At 36.5% G+C, this 12,213-nt stretch overlaps 1 protein-coding gene across 3 annotated transcripts in view; it reads left to right on the top strand.

Moving 5' to 3' along the window:
- Positions 1 to 10,824, top strand: part of LOC149159822 (uncharacterized) — a 51,956-nt gene extending 41,132 nt beyond the window's left edge. Inside the window, exons 2-3 of one of the 3 annotated variants that reach the window (XM_089436581.1) lie at positions 9,020 to 9,101; positions 10,247 to 10,824. In XM_089436581.1, the coding sequence (XP_089292707.1) occupies positions 10,278 to 10,565 (288 nt within the window). In that variant the 5' untranslated portion in view covers positions 9,020 to 9,101; positions 10,247 to 10,277 and the 3' untranslated portion in view covers positions 10,566 to 10,824. The remainder of the gene's footprint in view (positions 1 to 9,019; positions 9,102 to 10,246) is intronic. The other 2 variants (XM_089436583.1, XM_089436582.1) reach the window with 2 other exon arrangements.
- Positions 10,825 to 12,213: the final 1,389 nt, after the last annotated feature.

Below are 12,213 nucleotides of genomic sequence, written 5' to 3'. Positions count from 1 at the left end.
ACATGACAAAAATAGCAGCCCCCCTAGAAAATGACTGGAATATATTAGGCGACCGTGCCATATATAGTACGCCTAAAAATAGGCACCGCAATAAAATAGAATCTGACAGCATGTCCATAATGTTATTAGATTCAAAATTTGATGAAGAATCAAAATAGGTTGTCAGCAGTGCCATGCCAATATTGCTAAAAAATGAATGTCTTGGATTATAATGAAATCACTCTCATCGGACTTGTAACTCAATGAGGAGTTTGAATACATAACCAGATTTGACATGTGACCACTGCTAAAAATTGTAAGTGCTCAGATTCTCATTAAACCATACTCATTGGATTTGTCTTTTTGTAAGGAATCTGAATCCGTGATCAAAATCAATATGCAAGTACTGCTAAAAATATGGCTTGCATGTTGCCTGAAAATAGCTCACTGGTCTCAAAATCTTGCAAGGATTCCAAATGTACCATTATCTCTAACATGCACCGTGATCAAAATCAATATGCAAGTACTGCTAAAAATATTGCTTGCATGTTGCCTGAAAGTAGCTCACTGGTCTCAAAATCTTGCAAGGATTCCAAATGTACCATTATCTCTAACATGCAAGTCTCTGGATGAAACCTAAAATTATTAAGTGCCATGCATGTTGCTTGGAGAAGCCTCACTGGAATCCTGAGTTTATAAGGACTCTGAATCTGTAATCAGTGCCACCATACAAGGCCTAGAACTCTGTCTCTTACAAAGTAGGGGACTTGCTAAAGCTAGTAACTCTCTCCAATCTATGCAAAAATTGTTTGAAATCCACTAGTTTTCATGGGAATGAACCCCCAGCCTAAGCAAAACTATATCTCTGAACCTCCAACCTGATGAAATGTGCTGGTTTTTAAACCTTCAAATTTGCAAGGGGCAAATTTAGGGGTTAACAGGGGTATCAATTTGCCTCAATCCACACTGTTTGTCTTTGATTTTCTGATCTAATATGCACATCCCTTCAATTTCGAGCATAACACCAGAAACTTTGAAACACACAACGTATGATCTACTCATGATATTATTTAAGTGGATTCATTAAATCCAGAATCTTTGCATGTAACGATATATTTAAGTTTAACATGCATGGATATTTCAATAGACAGGTCTAGAAATCTAAATAATCACAATTGCATAAATAAATTCACAAGGCAAATGGCAAAAATCACACACACCAAGAGACAAATACATATCTTAAAGCATTGCAACAATGAACTGTCTCTAGAGGATTTTCTACCCAGCCCTTGGCTTGCATCTTGCTGAGCCACCACTGAGCTATGTGCCATAGTGTGACAAGGGCATCTCTTTCTCATCCTAAATGCCAAGCATCTGTTCGGAAAGACATGCAACTCTTCAGTCATAAAATCCTTTCTAGATTTACCAAATCAAGGATGTGGCTATCTAAGACTTGAGAACCATCCTGATCTCCACCAAGCACTTTGCAATGACCACTTATTCAACCTTGCAAGTTGATGTTCTTTCCCACCATATGCAGTGCTTCCTGTTGACCTCAACTGATTGAAGGCCAGTTAATTAACTATGAGTTTCCCACTGTATGCAGTGCCTCCTGTTGGCCCCAACTATGAGTTGCTATTTCACAAATATACAAGCAATTAGATTCCTCCTTGCTTCTTGTTGCTGCAACTCCACGGAGATTAGGAGAAGCACCACTGCTGCAGTGAATTCTTTTGCTTTTCTCTTTTGCCATAATCCCCTGCAGAAATGATCAAAATCACCAGCCCACAATCACAAGCGAAATCCAAGCTCACTTTCTTGAAGCATGAGAGAGCTGTCAACCCAATGAGTGAGCCACCAAAATGAATGTTGGAAGAACCATTCTTCTTTCGAAATTAATGCCTGTATATGTTAATCTAGTTGCTGTTTTTCAGAAAAGTCCTGTTTAATGCAAGTGGTTTTCTTCAAAGTAGCAATTGGACTACGTATGGGTAGCAGAAGCAGCATGCAAGCCTCCTTTTAAACCAGTAAGTGGGTGCATGGTATAGGTGGTTGCCACTTGTCTGTGCCACCTGTCTTGCATGCCCCACCCCTTCTCCTCACTTTCACTCCTAGGCAATTGTTGTGCTTTTATGTTTTATTCACAAAGCATGGATCTTTTTCCTTTTATTGCAATATACATCATAAAGTGCCTTTTATGGAACAATCACAAATAATAGGGTATTATTCCAATTACATCAAGAGGCATAACATAGCTTTACACATGGTAACCTTATTCAACTAGGGAACCAAATTTGGGATATTACAGAAGTCTTCTGGTTGACTAAAAAAATCTTGCTAATTTGAATGGTTTAGGATCCTAATTGGCCTAATTATCTGGGAGAAGCTACAGTTGGGCAGGATTTAGTGTCCAAGCACTTAATCCACCAAAGGCTACTCAAAGACCACAATGGGTGAAGTAATATGTCCACCAATGGGATAAGGTATCCAAATTAATAATATTCGAGGGTTTCAAGACGTACTCTAAAAGCAAAAGATTGAACATAGTGCACACTATGTTACTGGATCCGGCACAGGGAAGTCCAGGATCTGTGGATCTGATCTGGATCCGGATCTGTGAAAAATACGGCGACATGGCGGATCCATGCTTGCAGGAAATGGATCATATGCTGAGGAAACGGATCCTGTGCTAGATAGACGGATCCTGCAGATTTCAAGAGGAATTCTGTGGAATTTCCTCTGGGGTTGCCAAGAGTAAATCTACCACTTCTTCACACCAGCCCCAAATAGATTCAACAGCCTCTCTTTTACCTGCCGCACACAGCAATTTGACTTGCTTATTTGCCAACAAAAATGTTCTTGTTTTTCCCTCTGCTAAAAGAAAGGGAGCTCAGGATCCTTTTCTTCTATGTTGAAGTTTTGTAAAACAAATTATATTAACTGCTGGTATCAAATTTGCATACAATTCAAGTCTATTGAGAAGCTGGATACATATGGGCTTGATGCTTACATACTCCCAACCAGTGTTGTGGGGGAGCGCCTCCCCCCCCCTCGATCTTGCTCCCAATCCGCGCTCCGGGCGGGAGCGACTTGGGAGTGGGTCGGGAGTGCGCTCCCGAAATCGCTCCCGAAAAGGGAGTGATTTCGGGAGTGTTTTGCCTTTCTTGCAATGATGTTCCAAATGCAATTTTTTTTTCAAAAAAACAAATAAGTTTTGAGTGGGGCAGCTTAATGATCAAGTCTATGGCCCTAGTATTGATATGCGATTCATGGTAATCTTCGTTTCCATCCTTTTACTTAAATTTTTAATATTACCATGAAATGACTCAGGATGTTTGAGAGTGGTTCTGACCTCATTGGATTTCATATGCAGAAAGTAGAATTTTAGATTTCATTCAAAATCTAGCAGACTTATCAGTTTTTCAGGATTACAATGTTTCCATTGAATTTTGTCATGTATTAGGGTATGGAACTCATATTTAATCAAGAGCACCAATCCCTCTATGTACCTTGATGTTAGTGACATTGGTTGTCGAACTCCTCTATCATGACCTTCCTAAAAATGTACGCATCACTCAAACAAAATCTTGACTTGACATGCTATGCTTTTTCTATCTTATATTAATGCTTAGAGGGTTATATTAATGACAAAGATCCCTATACAGAGACAGAGGTAATGACAAAGATAACTCTGGATATTAACTCTTAGAGGGTGATATTAATGACAAAGATCCTGATTTTCCAACAAGACTAAAAAATTAGACATTTTTCGTGGTGGCAAGAGGCCCAAGCATAAGCAATAGATAATAGATATACATGTCTTTAATAGTTTCTAGTAGTTTTTATAACTATTGACTCTTTCATATTTATTATGATGTTTTTTTAAACAATATATGACAATTTAAGTTTGAAGTTGGCAATTATAACTTATTAGTAATGAATTATGAATATGATGCTTCATGAAAGTTGAAAGTTGTTTCATTTCATTTTATAACATTTCATTTCATGTTAGATATTATTTGTTGTAAAGGTTACACTTAGCTTACAAGTACAACTTTGGTGATCAATGATGATAAATGTTATATATTGAATTTTGAAAGGTTGAAACTTTAACATTGATGAATCATGAGACTCAATATGTTGTATGTTACTAACTTGTGGACGTGGTTGATGAAGATTATAACTTCTAGATGATTGTTGTTATATGGTTCAATCTATGTTTTTTATATCTAATTCATCATTCTACATGTTTTTGTTGACATATATGTATCAAAATATAAAAATATAAAATATATATATATATTATATAAAAAACACTCCGGGATTTGCTCCCAAACTGGGAGCTTCTGAAAATGTCGCTCCTGCACCCATTTTTGCTCCTCCCCGCTTTTGGGAGCTTCTGAAAATGTCGCTCCTGCACCCATTTTTGCTCCTCCCCGCTTTTGCTCCCGCTTCCAAGTAACACTGCTCCCAACTTATAATATACAAAATGTCTATAAACTAAGATTTTAAACATAAATCTTAGTTACAGTTATAAATTAAACTTATGTTTAAAATCATATAAATTTTATATAAGCCCTTGGTGATCAACAGCAGGTACTCCCACTTAGATAATTTTTTTTAAGTTTTAATTTTTGTGTATTTTAATTTTTAGTTTTGTGTATTGATAATAAATTTTAATTTGAAGAGAATGTAGATCCATTTGAGGATATGTAGTTAAACGTACTGCACATTATGATATTAATAGAGTGATCATGGATGGGATACTCATTTTTGTACTTACTACTATCATTTATGATATCATCCTTTTTGTACTTGGGAGGATTCATCATTTCAGTGTTTCATTCTTCATATTTATAATATATCTAATGGTTTCAGTTCTAAATGTTGTGATTTATAAATGGATTTGATTTTTGAACTCAATTAATTTTTTTTAAATATTATATTTTTTTTGTACTTGACGTATCTGGATCTTGGATTTTCAAAAATCTAGCGAATCCGGATCCGTATCTGTATCCGAATCCTGGTAACTTAGAGTGCACATGATCTAGAATTCTTAGGGGCCACCAAAATGATTTAGCATGGGTTTATTTGGTGAATATACTATGTATGGATCAATAGGATAATGGAGGTTATGTATCTTGCATAAGATCATCAACAGATGAAGCATACACAAGTCCAGGTGCAGAATTGTTTTCCTGAATTGACAAATGTAGCCCGGAAACCACGGGAAGTGTTTTGTAGAACCAAGGTCCCTGGTTTAGCCATGGACGAACCAAATGCATTTCTAAAGTCTAGAAAGCATCTTGGGGTGCCAAATCTGGATTCTGAGCAATTTCATCTTGTTTTGGTTCCCAAATTCCTAGTCAAATTGAACTTGACAACTATCTATATGGGATAATTAATGACTTGGGTGTGTTTCTTGATTTTAGAAAACACCTCAATAATGATGAACAGTCTTGGATATGAACCCTAAAGTGGTTCTTTACTTTTTCTGTGGTTCCTCAATTCTGGGATGAAGTCTAAGCAAGAGTATTTATCTATATATGCTATTTTGTTAACCATGGTATTTGAAGACAAGGAGAAGGGAGAGTGAGTTCATCCATGAAGAACATGGTGATTGTATTTGAGCCATAGTGATTTGCATCTTAGTTATACACACCTCTTGATATTGAGGCTTGGTCCCTCTTCTATAATCTGATTGGGGTGTCACATGGGGCTGAAACTGTGCGTGTGTGTACTCAAAGCTGTTTGGTAGCTAACTGAACTTTAAATGGCCAAACTTTGTCATATGAAACAAAATAATTTGGTTGGAACTGCTTAATCTTCACGTAATGGACGTGTATATGAGAGTCAATAATGCCATTTAATGCCCTTGTTAATTTGGATAGAACAAATCCAAAAGATACAATCTGGACCTTGGTTGAAGGATAGATGGTTCACACCCTGTTAGTTACTTGTCATTAAGTTGGGCTTAAACATTTCAGTTGTCTTGATCAATTTGAATGTATCAGACTATGATGATTTCTATAGAAAATGATAGATTATTTCAACATGTCTGAAATAATAATATCTTTTCAGAAATAAAGAATAAATATATATTCAATTAAGAGATCAGACAGTGTTTTGCTGAAGCAAAACTTGAGTGTCCTTTTCTAAGAGAGCAAGATTTATTCTTCTGGTGCTTGGATATGTCACTCTTGATGTACATGTATATTGAATTTTTTGAACTAAGCTTCCGTTTAACAGGATGATGCTAATGCACCCAGATTTATCATTATGGGGGACCCATTAGCATCATTCAAACTGGTGGCCTTTAGGTTAGACAACTGCAAGTGGAGGGTATCTATTCCACCAAAGTCACCAAGGATTCACACTTGAGATCAACTGCTGTCCTATGAAACCGGATTCGTCCAAAACCCTGGACGAATCCCAAATCGGACGAATCGGACACGATTCTGTCCTGACACGTGTCACTCTGCACGGATTCGTCGTGTCATCTTGGGGCACGTCGTGTCCAGGGCGTGTTCGAAAAATGGAAAACGTGTCACGAAATTTGAGAACGAGTCCTGGTTTCCGGTTAGTTTTTCGGGCTGCTGCTAGGTTAAAAAGCGCTGTTGTGTCTCCGTGTCAAATGCCATAAATCATATACAGTTTGAAACGACGAATTCGAGCACATCCCCATCATTTTTCGACGATGAACGTGTCGATACTCAGTTTATGTATGTAATTCATTGGCATTAAATGGTGGAGAATGGTTACAGTCATCACAATTTACGTGTTGAGCTTGTCATTGCAAGTGGGAATGTAAACTCAGCGACTAATTAGCGGAAGACTTCCCTATATTTTTTTTAATCAACGAGCAAGATTTCATGGCAGTCGAATATTATTCCTGTGATTAAGCATCAGAGGGTTGTGATTAGCTCTGGACTTTCATCTTACTGAATATTTTAATTAATTATCCGACTGGAACAACCATTGGTAGGCGGAAGTGGAATGGTATGGAGAAGACATCATCCATCTAAAATTTCACACAAATTTTTATTTTAATTGCAGACTGTGAGGATATTTAGAAATTTTATAAATACGAGTGATAAAAATGTTACTCACACTTCTATTTATCACATTTTAAAATCTGTATTAAATTTGTGATCAAGTTAAATTCATATTATAATACCTAGTATAGATATTAACACAAACATAAATCTAAAAATGACTATAGTGAGAGCTCCCACCATTACTTGAATCAGATCAAATTTTATGTATATGATTTATGTTATATTGAGATCATATAATAATCAGAGTACATGAGAAGCGGCATTGCCAAAAAGCATATACAAGGAGCATGGGATGAGAAGAGGATCCCGAAAAAAGAGAAGGCATGTAACAGATTACCTGAAGAAGCTTCAGATTGTTGAGAAATCAATATAAATTAAAATTTGTATAAGAAATATGCTAATATCTAATTTTTAATGTGTATATATATATATATATATATATATATATATATATATATTATAAATTTATATATATATATATATATTTTTAATAAAATAATATATAACGTGTCCTAACGTGTCCTGTTCTGGGGGTCAGCGTGTCCCGAATCCGACACCACGAATCCCGAATCCTACGTGTCCCGAATCCCCGTGTCAGGTGACTTAGCTGCTGTCACATGTGTGGGGTGCCCATCCACAAGTGTGAGCACAAACACAAGCATAAGCATGTCACTTGGATAGACTTGACCCTGGGTGGGGGCTATATTAGCTACCCACTTTCATTGACATGGCAAGCCACTGTTGAGGCATACTGTTTTTTTATGTAATATATGATGCATTATCAACAAAAAGGATGTCATATTCTTGATCCAGAATGGCCAAGAAACTTTATGCTTGGAATGTCTTTAACTGGAAGAATTGATGTCCACAGGCAATCAAAATAGTATCATACGTTTGACGTGAATCAGGAGGATGACCTTGATTCGAGAATGCTTCCTTTGGAAGGTGGTGAAGTTGAAATTGTTCCTAGGACCCGTCTTGCAGAACTAACGAATTTTTGTTTTCAAAATATTCGTTATTGTTAGATAGGAGGATTAAATTTTGTTGAATAGGTTCTGAAATTATGATTCCTTGACATGATGTCATTCTTAATCTGACATCTGAGGGTGGTGGTCGTTCAACATCATTGCTATCAAATTCACACAGTAATACTGCCTGCTGATCACTATTATCTCCATGGAGAAATTGTTTTATGCTCATCTTCGCCTTTGCAGGTTTGCTTATCGATATATCATATTTTTTCATCACTAGTTGCTTCCTTAACATCCTCTTTCTTCTGTCTACTTATGAATGAATAACTATTTTCTCAACATTGTTTGGGGACTTTCAGATTTATGATTACTGAATGGACCTCTTTTTCCTATAAATCTCCAGCTTCTTAAGGATTTGGTTGGTGTGCCATTGAGTATTTTGGTGAATGCAAATGATTCTGATTCAAATAATGACAATCCCATGGCTGGTCCTTATTCCTTCATGCAGTAGCTTGATGTAGAGTCTAGTGGGGCATTGCTTTGAGCAATGATGCTCATTCTTGTCATTTGCTCTGTTCTTAGAACAGTTATCTTAATACTTAGATCCGTATCTTCTGAATTTTATAAATATAATGAGAAATGCAATGGTGATAGATGATTTGTGAATCATGATTATTGTGTTGTTACATACATCATCTATGATTTATTATGTTGTTATATCATTACATGCATCATTTATGATCTATTATGACATGTAATGTAGCATGTTATTAGAGCATTGTCATGTATAAAATTTCTATGATTTATGTTTTAATTTTAGGGGTGCTTCCACACATCACCTGGATGTGTGTCCCTGCTCCTGTGTCCTCACGCCCTAGAAACTTGGTGAAACATTAGTATTATATTATTTAGCTGTCCTTGTTTGAAAGTGCTATCTCACTATTTCATCATGCTTGGTCTAGTTTATTATATAGTCACCTTAATACTTAATTGTAACCTTGGAACTTGTAGGAATCCTTTGTTGCGCATCAAGCCTATGCCTGGGTGCTTGGATCAACCTTTGGAAAGAAAAAAGAACACTTAATTGGAACAGGTAGTAAACATGGAAAAAATGTCCATTTTCTTTCCTTCACTTCAGAAGTTCAGAGTACTTTATTCTGTTATGCCATTAATATTGCTCCACTGCAATTTAAATTTTGCCCTTTTAAATTGTCTTTTGGATCTTTTAGGTCAATATGTGTAATGCAGTTAAGTGTAGAGGTTTTATTGAACTTTGGGATATCCTTGAATAAACCTCTGGCTTTACACATAGTCTATCCTGATAACAATTTTATTGTTTGCTTTAGTGTATTTTTTTTATCAGTTTTATTTGATCACGCACAAGGTTGTGAAATTAATGTTATAGACTTGTTTGAAATATTCTTATTCACCGGGAGAAAGCGGGTAGGTACCCTATTGAATTTTATTTCTTGAAATATTATGAATGGTTGTAAGTCACAATATACTGTTAAGAGTTTGGCCTGTATACAATTGGGCGCTCGGCTGTTGGGTATATTTCACCCTTAAGAGTTTGGCCTGTATATGATTGGGGACTTGGGTTTCAGTTTAGCTGGGAGAAAGATAGACTTGCTGGGGATTTCACTCCTTTAAGCGTAAGGTTTATAGCGTGCAAATCTGAGATCTCCCTGGCACTCTCTCTGTGTATATTTTACTCCTTTAACCTTAAGGCTTATAGCGAGCAAGTATGTGATCTCCTTTGTACTGCAGCCAAGTGTATTTAACCTTTCCTTCTTTGCCAACTTCTTTATCTTGGGATGACTGGTGGCTCTGGATATGAAAAGCCCTTGAAATAACACTAACTTGTTTATAGCCCCATGGGTTAGCTCAGTTGGTCAAAATCAGTGCCTCGCCATCGGGAGTTCACAGGGTCCAATCTCCCCGAAGCCCTTGGGGTCAGGCCTTGCTAGTGGGCCGCGGGGCTAGATTCCCTTCAGGGTTGATCAGCCCAGATATTTCCGTGGATGTAGTGCCACCCATTGACCAGGGTGTCCGTGAACCACAGCCTTGTTTATGTCCTTTTACATTCTAAATACCTTGTCAAAAGCTGGAGACAGGTCTAGATTTCTGATGTATTTGTTTTAAACTTGAATAATTTGTCACTAAATTCGCATTTATAGTATCAATATTTTGGCAACTACTCATTCTTGTTTAATTTACTCTGTTTTGTGTGTATCACAGGTTTTCTGTTGTTTGTTTAGTGTTCTAAGCCATGAGCCTTGGATGTATAGCGTGCCATGGTGTAGGGAATTCGACTGATTCATTCAGGAGCTACTCGACCTCTTCAGATTCTGAGAGTGATGCACGATGTGGAGCAGTAGGAAATTGCTGGCTGAAAAAGACTCCTGGAGTGGCTACTAATAGCGCAATGAGCTCCAAGGTGGCTCCCCAACCTGCTGTAACACCTCGTTTGTTACGTTGTCCTGCTTTGAGAAGGGATATCTTTAGGGACTGGCACTTTGAAGAAATGGCTATGGAAGGGCGTCAGTTACGTCGATGAAGGAAATTGTTTATTGTTAGGTGGACTGGTCTTGCTCTAGGATGGATTTTGGGTAAAATTCTGTATTCTTGTTTTCAAGTATGAATCTTTTTGTTGTATTAATGTATACCATGTCTTCTTTTTCTATAAGAAGCTTTAAATCTTGGTTCGGTACTTGAAGATTGGATATAGTATAACAGAAATTAATTGCCCTTCTGAGCATGGACTTGCTTTGTTTTCAAGCAGTTTTTATGTGATTGCTGCACGCAGTTTCAAATCCTGTTCGTCTTTTCTTCTTTTATGAATGAAAATGTGGGTTTGGCACTCGTGCTTATTTAAAAGGCATCCTGGGTAATACAATTATATTTGGCAAAGTGGGTTAAGTTAGAAGTATTAAAGCAAGCCAGTATCAAATTTATTGTAATGCTCTCTTCTTTGACCATATCCACTGGGGTAATGATGTATAATGTCATTTTTCTTTGTAATGTGCAATTTCTGTTGTTAAGAGAGACGAACTTGACTTTCCACTGATTAGATCTCTATTATCATTCAAACTGTGTTTTTGAGCAACAGAAAATGGTATTATATGATTTGATCTAATATAGATTATTTGCAATGCCTGCAGTCCAGAACTGCATATATGGTGTATGTTACACCTCTTTCAGTCTTCCTGGAGATGTCACTGGACTTGAGCAATGAGAAATTGTTAAGTTGTCTCTCCCTTCCAGGGCAGGGCACCATCTGAACTTGTAGAATATGCATTATGTCATTTTGATTGTCAGAGCACGAGAGTTGCGAGAGTCCAGAAATTTAGTTTACAACTTGAGTGATTCTCGCCTGCTTCTTTACTGTTAGCAGGTCGTTGAGAATGTTGGAGTAATTATGGTGGCATGGAACTAAGATTATGGTATATCAGAAAATATTATCTATGAAAATGATTACCTAGCTTAGTTTAGGATAGTCTCATAGCGGGGACCGTAAGCTACTCACACAAGGTTTCTATATACTAATCAAAAGCACGCTCATTAGCAGACATGCCCGATTTTTGATATTTTATTTACATTTTATTTTTCAAAGAATAAAATTATGTTTTCCATTCAAGTAGAATGAAAAACATTCTTATAATGTGAAGGTGCACTTGCAATGCAAAAATCAGATCAGAGAGTTTTAAAACCGCTAGCCTTCCTCAAGATTTACATCTCCAAAAAGATGGAACTCTCTATCCACCTAGTAGGCTTTTCAAACTTCACATAGCTTCTAAAAAATAACCAATACAAAACTAACAGTAGGTCTGAAACAAAATTCACTGAAACAGTCTACAGTTCTCTGCATACTTTTCAGGAACAGAAAATGAACTGTGATCTTACACAATTGAAAGATTTAAAAACCAACATTTTTGTTATTATATATATATACGTATATTCTGCTCCTAAAGTGCGTATTTAAACATATATTTGGTTAAATAATTTCCACTAATTATCATGGGCACATGAGATTTCTGATCAGAGTTTATTTGTGTTGTATTCTACTTCTGAAGTACCCATTTAGACACTATTCAATTAATTTTCAGGTGTACAAATAATTTTAATAATTAATTAAAATTAAGTTCAAGGAATTCAATTTTCCATAAGAACGAATACAACAGAGGGTGAAATGGAATGCTGTTCAT

This window comes from Pinus tabuliformis, chromosome 5_2, assembly GCF_031772625.1.
Source record: "Pinus tabuliformis cultivar Carrire ecotype Pingquan chromosome 5_2, CPIR1, whole genome shotgun sequence".
Classification (NCBI taxonomy): Eukaryota; Viridiplantae; Streptophyta; class Pinopsida; order Pinales; family Pinaceae; genus Pinus; species Pinus tabuliformis.
Note: the sequence above shows the minus strand (reverse complement) of the source record. Positions and strands in the feature narration are given on the sequence as shown.